Below are 19,590 nucleotides of genomic sequence, written 5' to 3' on the forward strand. Positions count from 1 at the left end.
CAGGGAGCCCCGCCCGCCCGCCCCGCGCCGTCCGGCCGCCCGCCGTCCGGGCGCGCCCGCCGCCCCTTCGCCCCGTTCCGCCGGTATGGAGCGCCCGGCCGCGGCCTGCCCGCTGCTGCGGGATCTGCCGCCCGGGCTGGCGCTGGGGCCGTCGCTGTCCCGGCCGCGGGGGACCGGCGTGTGGTGCGTGGGCCGGGCCCTGCCGCCCGGGGAGCCGCTGGGGCCGCCCGGGGAGGCGGCGGCGGGCTGGGTGAGGTGAGTAGCGGGGCGGCGGCGGGGCGGGCGGCCGCTGTGGCCCCGTGCCTTGCAGCGGCCCCGTGCCTTGCAGCCTGGTACAGCGGAGCCCCGAAGAGGCCGAGGCCAACGTGGCGCTGGGCTGGGCGGGCGGCCGGCGGCAGCTGCGGGCGCGGCGGCCCATCGCGGCGGGCGCGGAGCTGCTCTACTGGCCCCAGGAGCTCCGCGGGGCCGCGGCGGCGGAGCGGCGGCCGGAGCGCGGCGAGGGGACGGCGGCGGCGCGGGACGCCGGGCCCAGGGCCGCCCCCGGCGGGACGGCGGAGTCCCCCGCAGGTAGGTGCCGTGCCGGGGCGCGGGGCCCAGCCCGGTGGGAAGGAGCCCCCTGGCCTCCCGGGTCTCGGCGGCCGGGTGGCCTCGGCTGTGCCCGGTGCCTGTGCGCCCTCGCGCGGGCCCGGCCTCGCTGTTAACGGCCCCGGTCTTGGGCTGGTCACGGTGGCACCTCCTAGGAATGCCGCCACTGGAATGCCGGAGTGCTGCACGGGCGCCGTTTGTGCTGAGGGAGCACAGACACCGCCCCACCTTAGAATCACAGAGTTGTCTCGGTTGGCAAAGCCCTTTGAGACCATCGAGCCCAACCGTCACGCCAGCAGTGCCCAGCCCACCCCAACCCGTGTCCCCAAGTGCCACAGCTGCGCGGTTTCTGAACATCTCCAGGGATGGCGATGCCACCCTGGGCAGCCTGGCCCAGTGCCTGACCACGCTTTCTGTGAATAAACTGTGCCTCATTCCCAATCTAAACCTCCCCTGGCACAACCTGAGGCCACTTCCTCTTGTCCTTCCCCAGTTGAAAAGAACAAAAGGTCATAAAAGCAATGGTTTTCATGCCAGAGCCCCAGGATTACTGCGTAGCAGAGTATCTGTCTCCAGTGCTCATGTTCCTTTGATCCACCAGCAATCATGTCATATAACAACAGCCAGCGTTAATTCACCTGCCATGCTTTTGTGTTTGTGCAGGGGATCCTGCTGTCTCCAAGGCAGTAGCTGATGAAGCCTCAGTCCTAGATGCCCCTGCTGCGGTTAGCAGGCCTGCCACCAAACATTTCCACAGGCTGCAAGATGAGGAAAGCACAGCTTCTGAACGTGAGCTGTGGCAAACTGAGGTGCTGAGGGCTGAAAACCGGCACTTTGAGACCATCTCAACCGTTAAGGTCAACGGCAGGTGCAAGGAAGAATCTGACAAGGGTGTGGATCCCGGATCTGCAGCAGAAAACGTGGAGATGGGGCATAAAGAAGCATATCCAGGAGACGTGGATCTGTTGGCACCCTTAAGCAGGGTTCAACTCGGTGCTCCCTTGGTTGGCAAGCCATGCAAGGTGCATACTCTGGCCATCCAGCTCCAGAATTGCCTGCAAGACTGCAATGGTGGGACAGCTGGGCAGGAATCCCAGCAGCCCAGTCCTTCCAAAGGAGAGAGTGTAGAGACTTGTGAGAAAGAGAGCAAAGCTTCCAAAGACTCCAGACTGGCATCCCCAGAGCATGGGGGGAAGGGCCCACTGGAGGGGCCAGAGGAGTATACGGAGCTGGTGGGGGGTCATTCTGGCAGCCCAGGCGCCCCACCAAAAGCTCCGGCCCAGAAAGAGATGATCAAGCGCAGGTACCGCTGTGGGGAGTGTGGTAAAGCCTTCCTGCAGCTCTGCCACCTCAAGAAGCACCGTTTTGTCCACACTGGCCACAAGCCCTTCCTGTGCACAGAGTGTGGCAAGAGCTACAGTTCAGAGGAGAGCTTCAAGGCCCACGTGTTGGCCCACCGGGGCCTGCGGCCCTTCCAGTGCACCCAGTGTGACAAGGCTTACTGCACCAAACGGGACTTGCAGGAGCACTGGGTCCTGCACACCGGCCAGCGCCCCTTCTCCTGTGAGCAGTGTGGCAAGGCCTTTGCACGCCGCCCCTCTCTCCGCATTCACAGGAAGATCCACCTGGCCACTGGGACTGGCCCAGCTGGTCCCAAGGGATGCCAGTGTGCCATATGTGGACGCTACCTGGCCAACCCTGGCTCCTTGCGCAACCACATGCGCCTGCACACGGGGGAGCGCCCTTACGCTTGTCCTTACTGCGGCAAGGACTTCCGACAGCAGAGCAACCTGCGCGAGCACCTCCGGCTGCACACAGGAGAGAAGCCCTACAAGTGCCGCTTCTGCGGCGACGCCTTCCCCAAGCTGCCAGAGCTGCGGCGACACCTCATCTCCCACACAGGCGAGGCCCACCTGTGCACCGTGTGCGGCAAGGCGCTGCGGGACCCCCACACGCTGCGTGCTCACGAGCGCTTGCACACAGGCGAGCGCCCTTTCCGCTGTGAGCAGTGTGGCAAGTCCTACACCCTGGCCACGAAGCTGCGGCGCCATCAGAAATCCCACCTGGCTGGCAAGCCCTACAAATGCGAGCTCTGTGGCATGGGCTACACCCTTCCCCAGAGCCTTGCACGCCATGTTCTGACTCACAAGTTGGAAAAAGACCCTCAGGAACTTGCCACTGCAGTGGCCCCGCTTGCTGTGGTTCTACCCCAGGCAGCAAGGAAAGAGCATCAGAGGAAGGCCTGCCAGGAAGAGGTTGCAGCAGAGCCCACCTTGCTCATGGTGGAGGTGCCGGGACCAGCGAATGAGTCTGAGCTGCTGATCACAGCCAGTGGTCACTGCGTTGCTACTTACCCATCTCAAAGCAGCCCCCCAGATCCTGGGGCACATGGGAGGGCCGCTGGACATTTGCCATCAGCAGAGGACATCATTGAAATCACCATCTCCAAGCATGAGGACAAATGCATTATAGTGCAGGATGAGGGCTCACTGAGTGATGTGGTCATCATCCAGGAGGGGGTGGGCTTTGGAGCAGTGGCAGAAGTGGTGGAGGTCGAGACTGGGACCTGACTGACTATCCCAGCCTGCCCTGGCTGATCTTCTGTACTTATTAAAGTGGGGTAAAAAAAACCAACAAAAAACCTAGCTCTTTTGTCTCTCTGTGGTAATAAGGCCCTGCGGCTCAGCCCCAGGCAGAATTAGCAGTCTTGGAGGTGACTGCATGTGCAGACCCAGGTCTTTTCAGTAGCTGCTCCTTGGAGCTATGAGCCTACACATGGCACAGGCCAGTCCTGGTGCAGGGAAGGCACTGGCTGTTGGTAGAAATCACTTTTTAGAGAAGACGCCCACAGCATTAATGAGCAGTGCTTCTGCTCTGCCTCTGTTAGGCTGTCAGTGGGTCACACGTGCCACTGTGCGAGCACCTCCGGCTGCACACGGGAGAGAAGCCCTACAAGTGCTGCTTCTGCGGTGACGCCTTCCCCAAGCTGCCAGAGCTGCGGCGACACCTCATCTCCCACACAGGCGAGGCCCACCTGTGCACCGTGTGCGGCAAGGCGCTGCGGGACTTCTGTAGGGAAGGCAGGAAAAATCTCAAAGCAGTGGATTTGAACAATGCCTTCCTTTCAAGTTTTCTTTTAATTAATTGTTGCTATTCAAGCACTTTCCTGGGCTTTCACTTTTGGAGCTCAGTAGCACTTCTGATCATTTGAAGGTGATGCTGGTGCCAGACGTTGCTGGGTAGAAGCTTCCCAAGTGTTTACAAGGTGTCACTTGTGGGTTTTTTGAAGAACATTTTTCAAAATTAGCAAAAGCGAAGTCCTGCCTTGGGGCTAGGGCTGCGTGTTCCTTCTCTACTGTTTTGCTTGCTGTCAGCTTCCTGGCCTTGGGGTGACTGGATGGTCTATCTGAGGACATGGAAGGATAGGTTCGTGTCTCGCTGTGCGAGTAGCGTTTTACAGTGTAATTTTCACTCTTGCCAGCCAGCAGACTCCTCACCTCTCCAGGTAAGGGTTCAACAGTTCGTCTGCTCAGATCTTGTCTTTCTCCTCCACATTCAAGTTGGGTTCATTGACCTGTTCCCCTTGTTTTTCTCACACGCTTGCTTCCTCTCTTACACTTCTTTCCTGCTCCTGCACTAAAAAGATAAAAGACAGCACCACTGCCACTACACCCCAGTATTCCCACTACTCCACCGTCTTCAGTGCTCATCTGCCAGCTGAGGCACGCTGACAGGAACTGGTCCTGTTTCAGGAAGTGCACAGTTCCTGATGCCACGTGAACTTGACCTCATAGGAAGAGACTGAAAAGAGACCCAACAGGTCTTTCAGACCTGCCCACTCTGCACTCCCTTTTTAACCTGTTAAACCTTGCTTTCATTTGCTGCATCTCAGTTTTAGCTGTTCTTGCTCTCTGTCTTGCACCTTTCTAACATCTGCATTTCCCCAAAAGTTTAGTTTAGGGGCTTAAATTCTCTGGGCTCTTTATGCCCACTGCAGAGGAGGAGGGTATATTGTCACCGGGGGATCATCAGTAACACTGTTCCCTTTTGGGGTGCTATGGCTGCAACAATGTGGCAATCTGAAAAGCTACTCTGTGGTTTCTGCATTTAATTTTTTTCCATAAACTTTTACAACCAGTTTGCGAACAAGGTGCTAGAGTTGGGTCAACGACACTTTGGTGTAAAGCGAGGATGGAAGGTGAATTCACCTAACGAACCTTTGGATGTCCTTATTTTCTTCAAAGTCAGGGGGCAGATGAGCTCAGTCTTTGCCCTCAGAGCTTGGAGACAGACCAGTGGGAACACGGGCGTGTGAGGGAGGCTCATATTTGAAGCTGCAGTGCTTCCTGCTGCTCTCCCCTTGGTGCCAATCCTAACTTGCAGTTTTCAAATATTGACACAGCTGCAAAGTGTTCTCGCTGGAGCTGGGCTCGTGAGCTATGTTTGAAGCATGCGCCCTCTGTCACGGCAGAGTCGGGAGGGAACGGGGAGCAGCTGGGGGAAGGGGAGAATCCAGGCCCCTATTGCTTAATCTGCTGACCTGTGACTGCCTTCTTTATTCTGAGATAACAGGAGAGAAAAAGTAGGAGCAATTAGGAATTAGGAGGTCTTCACAGAACTGTTACTCACCTAACAGTTGATGTGGGTAGGTAGGGGCAGATCTGTGCTGAGCTGCGCGTATCACTCGGCAGCAGGATGAACTCAGCCAGCTAATCCTGACTGAGGAGCCCACAGGTGGCTCCCACTGATGCCACTACCGTGTCTTTGTCTTCATCTTAGAAGCAGCATGTTCTTAGGTGAACAACCTTTTGCCTGACAGCAAAATAATGAATAAAGTTGTTTACTCCTAATAAAATCCCATAATAGCCCTGAAGACTCTGATGCTGGTGAACTTCAACGTAGATGGAATCTGTGCAGTGTGCCATGGCCCAACTAGGTATCTGTCTGATGCTGTACAACTTGATGTTTGCAGCAGCTGAAGGGGTGTCTGGTAATCTAAAGCTATACCCTTTCTTGTGTTACGTCTGATAAAGATATTTTAATTAATACATTATGTGCTCCGAGTGCCCTTCCTACTGGGATCCATAACAAACACTTGCACCAGTGCATTGCACCCAGTGTAGCTGGCAGGACCCTGGTGAGAAAGGCATTGCTGGAAGAAGGAAAGCAAGGAAAAGGATGGGTGCATTACAATGCCAATAATCGTTACGCATCAGGGCAGCAGACACGTGGATGACCTGGCTGGCTGGAGATGTACACCTGCTCCCCTTACAGCATCAGGCAGAAACGCCGGTTTCCTGGCTGGTGGGGCTCCACCACGCTGGCAGGGCTCCACCAGGGCTTCAGCGTGCTGCCGCAATGATCCAGGGTGACAAGTGCACAGGTCTGTTGGATGGTTGGGATCCTTCATGCTGGCGGGGCCTCACCAGGTATCAGGCATGCACATAAACTTCAGTGTTACACCCAAACCTCACACCGTGGCCAGGGTTCAACCCTCGGCCAGCTTGTAAACTGGCTTAAACCTGACCAAGGTGTTGGAATGAAAAGGCAGCAGCAGGCTCCGAGGGAAGGGGATGATTCTCTGGGTCCTGAGGTCCTCCCTACATGGTGGCTCTCCCGTCCTCAGGGACAGGGAACCCCTGGGAGAGGGGGATTTATCCTTTATGATTGCACCCAAAGCGTGAGAGCTGGTGATCAAGCAGTATAACTCACTTCAGGAGCAGACTGAGGAACACCCCAACTACTCAACCAGCAAACTATACCTGTCATAGAGCAGGCAAAGAAAGGCTCAGGGAAGTAGGCCAAGGGCAAATCCTCTATACTCTGCTCCCTGGAAGGTGGAAAGATAGTTACATATGAAATAAACAATTGCCAAAGGCTTTCTTAACTTAAAAAGAAGAGTCAACTCACAGAGGGAAAGAGATCAAAACTCCCAGCTGTGCTGAAAGCTGGAAGGGTAAAGGTATGAATCTTAACTCTCTTATCCTAAGAAAGAAAATAGCATCCATCACCCATGGCTGAGCAAAGGCAGAAAGAAAATGAAACAATAAAAAGTTGTTTACAGGAACGGTGAATCGATGGAAGAGTTAAATGTTCGAGGGGTGGAAGTCAAAGTCCCCGGAGAGGTGATAGCTGATGCACGCTAACCACTAGAATGGGAGAGAGGAGCCCTAGAAGCACATTACAGAACAAGCAGAGGCTATGAAGTGAAGAGCCAGCATCTTTAATTACTAATATTGTTGTAAGATATCAGAAAGGGCTGGAAAATGTCCCAGGATGTAGTGAAAAATCTGCAATTATAAAGCAAAACCAATGTAAAGAAATAGTTGAAACTTAAGTGATCTTGAGATAAAAGGTTTCAGCAGCTACTGTGAACAACCTAATGGCCCTGGTAGGTGGATTTGTCGTATTTCACAGAGGGAAAGAAGAACAGCAACTGGAAAAGAAGCAGCTAGACATAGTGCCAGAATAGTTGGTTTCAGAAAGGTTGTTTTTTTTTTTAAACAAGTCCTTAAGCAACAGAAGGAATGTAGGAACCAAACCAGAAGTAACGTTAAAGGAAGATGGCATAGGCAAGCATTAGAGGATACTCATAACTGTGTGATAATGAAGCTTAACTGCTATATTCTAGTGTTGCTTAAAGTTAACCCTATATAACGCATGATACCATGGAAGGTGCTAACACCTTTCCTTTAAAGAAAAAACAAAAAGATGGTAAAAATCTATGCATAAATAGATTGACTTAAGCTGCAGCATAAAGGCTCCCTGGTTAACATAAAGAGGAGACAGAGAGAGATATGCAGGAATGAAAACAAAACAAAAAAAAAAGACTGAGAACATTGGAAGCTGTAATGAAGGGAAATACTCTGGTGATCCACGTAATGAGTTGAGATGAGAAGGTGCAGGCCAGTGCCACACAGATGTACCACTTGGCCACAGCATAAACTTACCTGGCTAATCCCAACCAAGGAGCCTACAGGCTGCAGCCACTTGGCACCTGGTGGTGATGCCACCACCGTGTCCTTGTTTTTATCTTAGAGCGAAGCAGCACATTTTTATGTGAACATCCTTTTGATTGACAGCAGGCATGGCAAAGAGTTGTTTACTTCCAAGAAAATCCTATAAACCCCCTGAGGACCGTGACACTGGTGAACTTCAGAACAGACACACTAACTGTGCAGCGTGACAGGGGCTGATGCTATGCTGCTTGGGCCGGGTGGCCCAGGAGGCCAGCAGCGCCCTGGCTGGTGTCCCACACGGCGTGGCCAGCGGGGCCGGGGCAGTGCCCGTCCCCCTGCGCTCGGCACGGGTGAGGCCGCCCCTCGAGCCCTGGGCTCAGCTCTGGGCCCCTCACGGCCAGAGGGACACTGAGGGGCTGGAGCGTGTCCAGAGCCGGGCGGGGGCTGGGGGGGCTCAGCCTGGAGAGGAGGGGGCTGGGGGGGCCTGGTTGCTCCCTGCAGCTGCCTGACAGGGGCTGTGGGCAGGGGGGGTCGGTCTCTGCTCCCAGGGAACAAGCGACAGGACAAGGGGGAATGGCCCGAGGTTGCACCAGGGGAGGTTTAGATCAGATATGAGGAACAACTCCTTCACAGGAAGGGTGGTCAAGCACTGGAACAGGCTGCCCGGGGAGGTGGTGGATCACCCATCCCTCAAAGTGCCTAAAAACCACACAGATGTGGCACTTGGGGACACGGGTTAGGGGTGGGCTTGGCAGCGCTGGGGTAACGGTTGGGCTCGATGACCTTAAAGGTCTTTTCCAGCCTCACTGATCCCATGATTCTATGACAGTTGAGCAAGGTCCTCTGCTGGGCTCACACAAATGTGGGGCTGTTTGTACCTTCTCCCACCAGAGGTGCTGCGCATGGGGTGGCAGCAGCTCTGACCTCACCACTCTTCAAAACCTGTCTGCACCCTGACACCTCCTTTGTGTCCCTGCCTGCACGCTCCGCCTGAACGCTGCTTCCCCTTGCTAAATAACACGGGGTGTTTCTAGGGTTGTGCCTAATCCTGCCTCCACACGCTTCTCCACTCAGGTTATCTCCACCTGGGACAACCCAGCTGTTCCTAAATGTATCTCTCCAAAGTCCAGGGGTGTGCATGGGTGAGAAAAGGAGATCCTCTTAGATGAGGGAGTAAGCCTCTGCAACTGCTCTTTGTACCAGTGGCCACAGTCATTCCTCAGCCACCCTAATGCTAATATTTGCACTCCTTCTATGGAGACAAACATTACAGATGTATCTGCTGCACGGAGGCACAGCACAAAACATGCTCCCTGCTGGGAGAAAGCTCTTTCGTGCCATGTGGCAATTCCTGAGGCTGCCCCCACCCTGCCCTGCTTTCTTCTGCTGGTTTCTCACCCTGCCAATTTTCTGCTTGCTGTAGGAATCGTTACTTTTCCCAGCTCCAGTAGCCCTTGGTAGTCTTGGCATGCTAGCTGATGTCATGACATCCAGACTATTCCTGCCTCCCTGTTCCTGAAAACCCTTGTTTTTCTGGCTGGTTTTGGGCGTGCAAGCTCCCTGCTCATCAGAGCTTCTGTTTCCTTTTGGAGGTACTTTTGTACGTTCTACTGGGTGGAAGTAAAAGTGGGAGCCCAAACATCATGCTGCTTCACCCTCTTCCACTCCACTGGGAATTGTAGCGCAGTGGGAAGCATGCACTGCCAATGGCACTGCTGACATAACTGGGAAGAAAATTTAAATTCCGTATGAGCTGTTGAGGCACCCCTTCTGCTCCCTGGCAGAGGCGAGGGAGATGGGAGAGGCTTAAACTGTGTGTTCTGGTGCCAGAATAGCTGGGGCTGAGCTTGCTGATAGCTGCAGGGAGAAAAGACAACTGGACTCTAGGGGAAAAAGCCAGTGGGGCTTGCAGCTAAAAATGGGAGAAGGACTTGGAACAGCTAAGGAGCTCTCGAAGTCTTGCTGCGTGTGAGGCTACGAGGGTACAGCCTCCGAGAACAGCGTGGCAGGGAGGCAGCGCTGGTGCCAAGAGCTGCAAGGAGCAGAGTGGCAAGGAGGGAAAAGGAGCAGGCTGCTCCGGCTGGGGTGGCTGTGAGCTGGCAGGGACCCCGCCATGCCAACCCGTTCTCCCTGTGCCCTGGGACGAGCTTGTCCTCTCTCTCCTCATGCCATCTTCCCTATTACAAAATGGGATGCTAATTTTAGTCCCGTGGAGATCCAGAGACATTTTGCTTGGCTTCCACCAATCAAGAAAGTAAAGGAAGATGCCCTGAAGGGAGGGAGAGATGCCAAGAGAGGAGGGATAAAAGAAGCCTCAGTCCCACTGTCCCTGACACACCACGACCTCTGGAGTCCTCTTTCTTCATTCTGGTTCAATATTAACCCAGCGGGGCTGTGACTCCGCTTATTCTGCTCCCTTCGCATTTCCCCTGCAGCCAGGGCTGTGCAGCATGGCGCGCAACAGAACCAGTGTGCTGCGGGGCTTGCTCTTGTCTAGCCTCCTGCACCTCACGCTGAGCCATGATGGAGGTAAGCCTCACCGGCACCATGGAAAGGACAGTACCAGCGGGTGGCAGGAGGAAGAACAATGGGGTTATTTGTTCCCAGGGGTAAAGCCAGTGGTAGGTTTTCTTGGTAAGGGAGGAGGACCTTCTAAAAGCTTGAAGTTGGGAGCGAAAGGGTGCCAAGAGTGGGGTGAGCATGGGGCTTTCCTGCACAGGAGGAGGCAGCAGCAGCCAGCAGCTGGTGACAACAGCTCAGTGGATTTTGCGGGTCACCTGGGAGATGGTGGGGAGGGGGAATGTGGCTCAGCCCAGAACCACGTGTGATACAACTGTGGGCCTTTTTGGGCTAGAGTTCCTCAGCTGACCCAGGTGGCTGCAACTCTCCATTGCCTCCCAGCCATACCTTATCTAAACTTGAGGTCATACGCAGCAACGCCCCCTTCCTGCTCACCACCCCTTTTTTCTTATTAGGGCCTCCAATTCATCTGTCTTTTCTTAGTATGAGGTTAGGTCCTCTCTGACCCGCTTCTGTGTAGGGGAAGACCTGTCTACAGGTCTCAGACCACGAAGACAGAACCAAGCTGTACCTATCGGAGTGGTCTGAGGCTGGCAAGACAGAAACACAGTGGCTGGCAGGGAGCAGTAGGAGGCTCCAAGCAAACAAACCTCTACCAAACTGCGTATGAGCAGAGCAGCTTTGCCAAGGATAGCAGAGGATTCCCGTCACTTTTGTTACTGATGCGAGCCCTGACAGATGAATTCTAGAGAGCCTGCTCTGATCATCAGGGGTAGACCTGACGGTGCTTCTCCTCTGCATGGTGCACTGGGGGAGGCTGGGCTGTGGGATCATCATGTCAGCTGCGTGTGATTTTTGGAAACCGAAAGGGGAGACAAAGGGGCCCTCCACTGCAAGCTCCCCTTTGACTGGCAGTGTTCTGACCCAGCAGTTTTCCTGGAAAAGGGGCAGGCACTGTCACTGCTCAAGCGCCCACGACGTGCCAACAAGGGATTTCTGGAAGAGATGCTTAAGGGAAACCTGGAGCGGGAGTGCCTGGAGGAGATATGCAGTTATGAGGAGGCTTTTGAAGCCCTTGAATCCACCGTTCAGACGGTACGTACGGGGGTTCCCAGGAAACATGCCCTTAGCCCATCCCTGTAGTGAGAGACCAGCAGGTCACACACGCAGCCAGGGGCTGGGGTTGTAAGACTCGGTGCTGTGAACCAAATGAGGCTGATGCGTGTGTGCTCCAGGGAGAGCTGAGGCTCCCTTCAGGAGCTTCCTTCTTGGAGCCACTCCAGGGAATGCAGCTCAAAGCTCAGGTTCTTTTCCCTCCCTTTCTATTTTAAGCATGAAACGGAGAGTCTTCCTATCAGTCCTGAACTGCATCATCTACTAGTTCAGCACAGTGCCACATGAATTTGAACCGTCACAGTCTAAGATACTCGCAGAAGAGCTCACTTAGCCACCGAACACTGAGTGCAGGTGCCTCAAGCTCCTTTGAGCTGAAGCTTTTGCACAGTCTGTTCCTTCTTCCGACTTTCAGACTCACTCCCTCCCCTAAAGTTGCTCTGCATCCTTTTGGGATTTGCTCCCAGCTCCAAAGCCAGTATGCATGCTGAATTCCACACCCATAAATACAACAGTAAACAGATAAACAGGAGTTAGGGTTACCTCTGTGAAGTGTTTTTATACATTCACCCCGAGGCTGCGCAGCAGATGTAGATCCAAAGAACTGTGGCCTTCGAAGTTCTAGGTTCAGCTCCTTGGACTTCTGCACTGTCGCCCAGGCTCTGCTTCCTCTGCAGGTCGATGAAGGTTGTAAGCATCTTTGGTCTTTTTAGAAACAGCAATACTCTCTTGATTCCTGGGTCTGATGAATGGGAACATGGTTTTATATCACATTTTTTACTTTGCTGGACCCCGTAGCAATTGATATCGAAACAGAGCGTAATCAGTCTGTTCCATGTGTTGTGATGGGGCGTTCTCCTGCTGGTTTGAATTACAGCAGCTAAGCAAGGTCTGATGTTCTGTGTCTCTTGTTTGTTTGTTTTTTACAGGAAGCATTTTGGTCAAAATACCAAGGTAAGTTGCTTCCAGTCATGCACGTGCTATGCTATCCCTTAGGATGCACTGTCCCATCCTGGAGATGGCTCCCTACCCTCTTATGAGAGCTCACTTTCCAGGACAAAGCACTTGCATTTTGTCCCTAGATGACAAACTAGTTAAAACTAAGATGGTTATTTGGAGTCCTTTCATATAACGTGTTTCTTTTTTCTTATTTTGCTAGTATGTCAGGGCCTGAGAAAGTCCAGGACAGCTCTGAATGCTTGTCTAGAAGGTAAGAAATACACGTTAACCTCTATCTCCAAGATGCAGTGCATGCCAGGAACTTGCTTCCTGCAGAGGTTGTAAGAAAAAATAAAAATAAATCTAAAGTTGGTGGAGGCACCTGATTAGAAAGAAAAACAGCAGCGGGGGGGGAAGTTTAAAATTCCTATCTTCGCTTTTATTTTCCCACAACCATTTCACAAACAGCCTAACTCCGCCACTGAAACAGCATGGGGTAGATACCTTTCTCCTTGAGCCACAGAGAGGTGTCCCCAAGGCCAACCTCTCTGCCCCGCACCTCCAGCCAAAGCAAAGCACAGAGCCCCAGGGCGAGCTCCCTCTGAGGCAGAGGGACTCCAGGAAAGCGCCCTTCCCACGCCACAAAGGACGCCGCTGCTCGCGCAGCCTCATACATGCAGCAAAAGTTAAAAGGATTTGTGGGATGGTACCTCTGACCTTGAAAAACGCAACATCCCTGTTCACTGGCCCTGGCTTACACAGTGTTGGTATTTTGACAGGTAACTGCTCTCATGGGCTGGGCCAGAACTATCAGGGGACAATTAGCTACACCAAATCAGGGGTTGAATGTCAAGTGTGGACGAGCAAATTTCCACACATACCGAAGTAAGTTTGTCTCCTGCGTACCCCGTAAGAGTTCTCCAGGGTATCCTTCCTTCCCAGGCTAACCAGCTGTTCCTCGTAGATTTAATGCCACGGTTTATCCCAACCTCATCGAGAACTACTGCAGGAACCCAGACAACAACTCGGAAGGCCCGTGGTGCTACACTCGAGACCCAACAGTGGAACGGGAGGAGTGTCCCATCCCAGTGTGCGGTATGCCTCAGCGCTGCGTCCCGGCAGGCCCTTCGCTGGCAGGGAACACTGCACTCAGACTGGTACTAGATGTCTCAAGGAAGGGGAGAGGGTAAGGAAAGAGGGATCTTACATGACCAGAGGCCAGATGGAGAAAAGAGGCTGCATCTCAACGGGTAAGGGGGCTGAGGAGGAAAAGTCATTGAGTTGTTCATACGTACACCTTAGCTAAATTCCTCTAATACACTGTTTCTCTAGACTACACTAATCTAGATGTAAATTAGAGCTGGTAACAGCAGTCCTCTGGGATCTACTGCAGTTTTGCCAGTTCAAAAGCACCTCTAATTAGTGACAGCAAGGAGTCATACTGGGGTTTTTTTTGTCTGAATTCCCACCTGTAAGAAAAAAATGCTACAGCTTGTACTTGACTGCCTACCTTAACATCCACTCATACAGAGGGGTGCAGTTTAATACCCACAATCTCAAGAAAAGCGAAAACACCCTTATTATTGCACTTGACAGGCAAGAGAACCTTTCCCCTTACATTTATACCTTCCCACTTTTCCGTAATAGAGAGCTGTCTCCCCTGCGGCTTGGAAGAACTAATAGAAAGCAGAGAATCTTCTCACAGCAGAAGTTCTTCGTGTGGGGATTCTCCCAGAGCACAAGGAGAAGGCAGCCTGGGGCCAAATGACTGCCACAAAGCAGATTATCTGGTGCCCGCTCACTGGGGAAATGCTGCTTGAAGCTTGCAGCCATTCAGACACTTGCAAGAAAAAGTGTGGAAAATCTGGCAGGAATTTTTTTTTTTTCTTATCATTAGATATAGAAACATTGGCAAAAGTTAAATTTGCTATTTTAGTAGCACATCATGATAAAAGGCTCCCCCAAATATGGTCTAGTTACACATTTGAGAAAAAGGCATTGGAGGCTCTAATACGGCAGCATCACAATGCCTGAAGTACCTACCCATCCCTTGAGCTGGTTCTCGAAGATACCCCAGAAAGGAATACAATATTGTCCCTTGTATCTTAAAGGGCAAGAAGAAGGGTGAACAGCACCAGCCTCACCTTAACCTCCAGTTGAGAGAGCCATCACCAACACTGCAATACTGTAGAGGGACACCACATGCACGGGAGCATGGTGGGAGCAACAGAACATGATGCCCTGGGGAACTCTAGGTTTTAGTAAAGGGGCTGCGCTGCTGTTTGCTGACAGCACTTCTGAGCCCAAAGCTGTCTTAAATCACAGCTTTCTGTCTTTCCAGGTGAGGAAAGGACAACAGTTGAATTTACCCCACGGGTCACACCACCAGCCCCAGCGGAGCCCTGTGAACAAGAGAAAGGCATGTTTTACACTGGGACCCTCTCTGTCACCGTGACTGGAGCAAAGTGCCTGCCGTGGAACTCTGAGAAAGCCAAAGCAGTGCTCCACGGAAAACACATCGATCCAGAGGTGAAGCTGCTAGAGAATTACTGTCGGAACCCAGACGGTGATGACGAGGGTGTCTGGTGCGTCACAGACGAGCCACCCAACTTTGAATACTGCAATCTGCACTACTGCGGTGAGAAGCCTGCATTGGTTTGGGTAGGCACACTTGTGAGGCAGTGGCAAACAAAACCAGCACGTGTGACTGGGGTGAAGTGCTGAGCCTGGGAGGCACAGACGAGGCGGTATGTGCACCATGCATGGGGAAGTCCTGTTTGTCCAAATACCACACATACGCACCTGCCATACATGTACAGAGGTGTTAATAGCTCTCAGGTGCTCTCCCTAAAAACTCCCAATGGTGGACAAGGGGCATTAAAAAGAGCAGTGGTTTTAAAACATCACACACACAATGCATCTGAAGGAATGGAAAGGAACATTTACGTTGCTGATGATTATGGAAAAATTATGGAAACATATAATATAGAAAAGTAGCTAAGCCTTCTACCATGTTTGTCTTTCTGTCTCTCTCAGACAGCTCGCTAGAGGATGGGAATGAACAGCTGGAGGGAATATCAGGGCGTACCATCCTTCCTCAAGAGTTCAAAACCTTCTTTGATGACAAAACATTTGGTTCTGGCGAAGCAGGTGAGCAAGAACTCTAGCTACAGCATCACACTTTGTAGAAAGGCTGCAGCTTCTTCTCACAGGGCACTCACTGTTCCTCAGAAACACCAGCTTGCCAATGCTGTCAAAAGCACAGGGAGATATTTAAATTCCTTGAAGGACCCTCCAAAGTCAATCTCCAGTTACTTCCTTCCTAGGCTCTTCCAGCTTAGCATGCTGACTGCAGCTGTTTCTCCATTGTGAATCAGGTCAAGTAACAAAGCCAGATTGCCTGTTTTTTCAGACTGTGGCACTCGTCCTTTATTTGAGAAGAAAAAGGTAACAGACAAAAGTGAGAAGGAGCTGCTGGCGTCCTACATTGGAGGCAGAGTTGTCCATGGGGATGACGCAGAAGTTGGCAGCTCCCCCTGGTAAGTGATATCTTTGCATAGTCCTTCATAGGGAATTGTGTCTCCCTTCTCTTTGGTTCAAGCAAGGGGAAAAAATGCGGCAGCATGCAGGTGTTATGGTTTCCAATCAAAGCTTCTCCAAGTGGTGGACAGGGCAGTACTGAAATAGCTGAAAAGAAACTCTCGTCGAGCCAAGCACACAACCATCTGGGAAAGTGCGTGCACTGGTGTATTTCACCTTTGCCTCTTCCTCTTTCCTGCTCTGCTGGAGCAGAGGGGAAGAGAAAACCTCTCCAGGTGAAGTAAACAGGGTAAATGGCTGACTACATACAAATGGAAGACTTCTGCTAGGAGCCAGTTATGCAGTTGTCTTTGTCAGCATAGTGCAACACTCTTCTCTGCTTACTGCAAATTCTGCTCTTTCTGCATGACACCAAGGTCCATTCAGCCAGCCATGCCCTTAGTCCTGCTAAGTCCTCCTCCCGCCTTGTCTCTCAGGCAGGTGATGCTCTACAAGAAGAGTCCTCAAGAGCTGCTGTGTGGTGCCAGCCTCATCAGTGACAGCTGGATCTTGACTGCTGCTCATTGTCTTTATTATCCACCCTGGGACAAGAACTTAACTACAAACGACATCTTGGTGCGGATTGGCAAGCACATAAGGGCAAAGTAAGAGCCTGGATGGCATGAGAATGAACTAGCCTTCCTCTTGGAGTAATGAGATACGGTGAGGTTGGGCTGTCACTCAGTATCCAAGGAAACATCCATAGCCAATGTCACATGCCTCTACAAAGGGGATCTAATGGAGCTGCTGTTTGCTGCTCTTGCTGATCCTAAAGGTTAAAATGAAGGGGAAAGCAGAGGCATGGAAATTCTAAAGGGGTGCTCCCATGTAAAGACAGTATTGTCTCAGAGGGTACACGGTGCCTAAGAGCATCACGAACCCCAGAAGACTCAGTTGCTAAAGCACAGCAAGGTCTTTCCTTCATGACTCTTTCAGATATGAGAAGGATAAAGAGAAGATTGCTCTGTTGGATAAAATCATCATCCATCCCAAGTACAACTGGAAAGAGAACATGGACCGAGATATTGCACTCATGCACTTGAAGAGGCCCATGATCTTCAGTGACTACATCCATCCTGTCTGCCTGCCTACCAAACAGGTCGTGCAGAGGTGAGGAGACTGTCCCACAGTCCTAAAAACACAGGCGACAAAAGCATCCTTTGGGCCTTCAAAAAAAAAAAAAAAAAAAAAACCAACCCCAGAAAAAGATGCTTTATTTAGGCTATTTGCAGCAAGAGACCCAGGCAGGAGAAAGCTGTTGCAATCCATTTGATTATATTCATGCTTCCTTCCACAGGCTAATGCTGGCAGGTTACAAAGGGCGGGTAACTGGTTGGGGAAACTTGAAAGAAACATGGGCCACTAGCCCAAACAACCTCCCCACGGTTCTGCAACAGCTCAATGTGCCCATTGTAGACCAAAACATCTGCAAGGCATCCACCAAAGTTAAAGTCACTGACAACATGTTCTGTGCAGGTAAGCAGCACTGGAGACACAAGGCCAACTTGTCACAGAAGACAAGGGCTCGGAGCTGCTGGTGGGGCTCAGGCAGCAAGGTTACTTTCTGACAGATTTGCAAATGTCCTCCATAAAGAGTAACTTTCTATGATAAGGATTTTTAGCTCTCAGAAAACGGGAAGGCTGGAGAACTTACAGCTCTGACTAGTTTCTAACACCGTGCAATGGCAGGCTAACTGAAGGCATGACTCTGCTAGGTATCAGCAACAGCCGTGAGAGAACTGAGCACACATAAAATTATTTTTTCCACCGGTATACAGAACAGTTCAGTGGCTTCCTAAATTAAAGACTGCACACCAGTTAGCCTACACAGTAGCCAAACCACTCCCTCTTCTCTGCTGGCTCATCTCAACCTCTTGGAGCCTGTTCATACTGACACCCACAAGTTCTGTGGCAAGAGGCTCCACAGTACAGTTACGCACGTGTGAAAAACGTTAGTTCCTCGTGTTAGGTTTCCCAATACATTTGAAGAGGTACACATCTATACTCATAGGAAAAAAAATTCTGTGTCATATGCTATTTTATGGACCCTTTAAAGCTCTGTCATTTATCTTCCAAGCTGAGAGGCATTTATTTAATCTTTCCTAATATAGAAGGCATTCTGTACTTGAAAATCCTTGTTGTACTTTCATAAGTCTCTTCTGGCACTATACCCTTTCTGAGGGAGAATGGAAGCAAACACAGAATTCAAGCTACAAAGAGACTAGGGATTTATGTAACCACTTCCATACTTTCTGCTGTATGCTTCATTTGCACAGACTTTACCAGATCCTACACACAAATCTCCAGTGATTTTTGACTGAGTTTGTGTTGCTTACATCTAATAATGCACACAATTGCTTGAGTTAGGGGATGGAAGCCAGTTTTTTGAGCATACTGACAATACAGTGTTCTTATGGTTTCTTTTTCAAGACAAGATTCTTGAAAAAATAGCCAAGATACAGACATACAGCAGAAAAGGTGATGGGAAAATGCAAAGACACTAACTCCTGATGAACTAAAGTGAATTCCTACAGTCTTGCTACAAAGAGGAAAGGGAAGACAGACAGTTGGGGAACAGAAAGAACAGAGCCTGCAGAATGACAGGAAGGTGAAAATTAGGATGGCAACGTGTCTCCATAGTAAACAGAAAGAAAGAACAGGGTACATGGAATATTACACACGGAGAAGTTTAAGACAAATGAAGGGCTCAGCAGTGCAAGCTACAGCTGTTGAACACGGTGGCAGCTGACACTGACGGCAATTCTCATGAAAGGAAACTGAATGAGAGCACGGATGGTGGATTCAGGAATGCTGCAAAGACAGAAGCAGAGTTAGCTGTTTATATTACATGTCAAACAGCTAAGGTAACTATTGGGCTTAAATTTAGTAGACAGAAGCAGTAAGCCATCTCATAGTTCTTGGAAAATTTATGCAGCAATACTTCGAGGGAAAGAGACAGCCAACACCAGGCACTCCCCCTGCAGTCAAATGCCCAACCTTCTTCTTGCCTGTAGGTTACAGTCCTGAAGACTCAAAGAGAGGAGATGCCTGTGAAGGTGACAGTGGGGGACCTTTCGTAATGAAGGTATGTTCAAGTTAAGCTCATAAAACATATGGAGCTAGGTTTGTGCTATGCTGAACTTTCTTAATAGTCTAAAAAACCAGCAGCAGACAGACTGCCACGTGGCTGAAGCAAGCCCATCTCGTGCCCAAGCTGCGCAACTGAGACAAACCCTGCAGTCATCCAGCCCCATTCCTGTACTGAGTTCTCAGCGCGTATGGAGATCAGCTACAGAATGTATGAGTGCTGGCCAATTCTCACTTAGAGGTTTAAGACAAAAATGACTCCAACATGCTGTGTTGTCTAGTAGATGCCAGTCTGAATTCCAAACCAGTATCCACCACTAAACAGGCTGGGGCACACTCAAGGCTTAGATCTGAAAGTCTCTTGCTCCTTGTGCTAATCCTATTTTTCTTTGCTTTAGAACCCCGATGACAACCGTTGGTATCAAGTGGGAATAGTTTCATGGGGAGAAGGCTGTGACCGAGATGGCAAATATGGATTTTACACCCATGTATTCCGCCTGAAAAAGTGGATGCGAAAAGCCATTGAAAAACACGGGCAATAAAGGAAGCATCTACTTGCTCTCAGTTTTGCTACAGTGCTCCACTTCTTAAAAACATTAGCACAGAAGATCCCAAAGTAAAACAAGTCACATCCTTACAACTCAAAGGAGAGTGTTGTCCCTTGAAAATAAAAGTTCTCAAACCCATCTTCTTCCTTTTGTTCATGCTGAGTTTAGCTGCACTTGAATCTAAGCAGTCACAGTAGCACCAACGGAACGGCATCAGTTGTACCTGCTAATTACCTGTTGTGCTTCAAATTCTCCTCCTG

The 19,590-nt window shown here is 51.1% G+C and overlaps 2 protein-coding genes across 3 annotated transcripts; both read left to right on the plus strand.

Moving 5' to 3' along the window:
- The first annotated feature begins 22 nt into the window (after nucleotides 1–22).
- On the plus strand, nucleotides 23–3,230 carry ZNF408 (zinc finger protein 408). The gene is made up of 3 exons (XM_055792580.1): nucleotides 23–255; nucleotides 329–567; nucleotides 1,249–3,230. Exons 1-3 carry the CDS (start codon nucleotides 86–88, stop codon nucleotides 3,153–3,155), a joined length of 2,316 nt encoding a protein of 771 aa, XP_055648555.1. The 5' UTR covers nucleotides 23–85; the 3' UTR covers nucleotides 3,156–3,230.
- Nucleotides 3,231–9,920: 6,690 nt separating this feature from the next.
- Nucleotides 9,921–19,428, plus strand: F2 (coagulation factor II, thrombin). Of its 2 annotated transcripts, none has more exons than XM_005236357.4 (14): nucleotides 9,921–10,073; nucleotides 10,996–11,159; nucleotides 12,107–12,131; nucleotides 12,337–12,387; nucleotides 12,896–13,001; nucleotides 13,081–13,211; nucleotides 14,458–14,754; nucleotides 15,153–15,266; nucleotides 15,529–15,655; nucleotides 16,133–16,300; nucleotides 16,632–16,805; nucleotides 16,993–17,171; nucleotides 18,710–18,780; nucleotides 19,181–19,428. In XM_005236357.4, exons 1-14 carry the CDS (start codon nucleotides 9,995–9,997, stop codon nucleotides 19,322–19,324), a joined length of 1,830 nt encoding a protein of 609 aa, XP_005236414.2. In that variant the 5' UTR covers nucleotides 9,921–9,994; the 3' UTR covers nucleotides 19,325–19,428. The 2 variants fall into 2 exon arrangements, with proteins under 2 accessions (XP_005236414.2, XP_027640930.2); XM_027785129.2 differs by having other exon boundaries at nucleotides 9,926–10,073; nucleotides 10,993–11,159.
- The last annotated feature ends 162 nt before the right edge of the window (nucleotides 19,429–19,590 follow it).

Source organism: Falco peregrinus, chromosome 1 (genome assembly GCF_023634155.1).
Source record: "Falco peregrinus isolate bFalPer1 chromosome 1, bFalPer1.pri, whole genome shotgun sequence".
NCBI classification, from domain to species: Eukaryota; Metazoa; Chordata; class Aves; order Falconiformes; family Falconidae; genus Falco; species Falco peregrinus.

What these genes read in the sequence shown, in the direction of transcription:
- ZNF408 (XM_055792580.1), top strand. Translation starts at nt 86, where the DNA reads ATGGAGCGCCCGGCCGCGGCCTGCCCGCTGCTGCGGGATCTGCCGCCC. An exon ending in GCGGCGGCGGGCTGGGTGAG is followed by an intron (nt 256 to 328) that starts GTGAGTAGCGGG and finishes CGTGCCTTGCAG; the next exon opens with CCTGGTACAGCGGAGCCCCG. An exon ending in GACGGCGGAGTCCCCCGCAG is followed by an intron (nt 568 to 1,248) that starts GTAGGTGCCGTG and finishes GTGTTTGTGCAG; the next exon opens with GGGATCCTGCTGTCTCCAAG.
- F2 (XM_027785129.2), top strand. Translation starts at nt 9,995, where the DNA reads ATGGCGCGCAACAGAACCAGTGTGCTGCGGGGCTTGCTCTTGTCTAGC. An exon ending in TCTGAATGCTTGTCTAGAAG is followed by an intron (nt 12,388 to 12,895) that starts GTAAGAAATACA and finishes GTATTTTGACAG; the next exon opens with GTAACTGCTCTCATGGGCTG. An exon ending in GGCAAGCACATAAGGGCAAA is followed by an intron (nt 16,301 to 16,631) that starts GTAAGAGCCTGG and finishes TGACTCTTTCAG; the next exon opens with ATATGAGAAGGATAAAGAGA.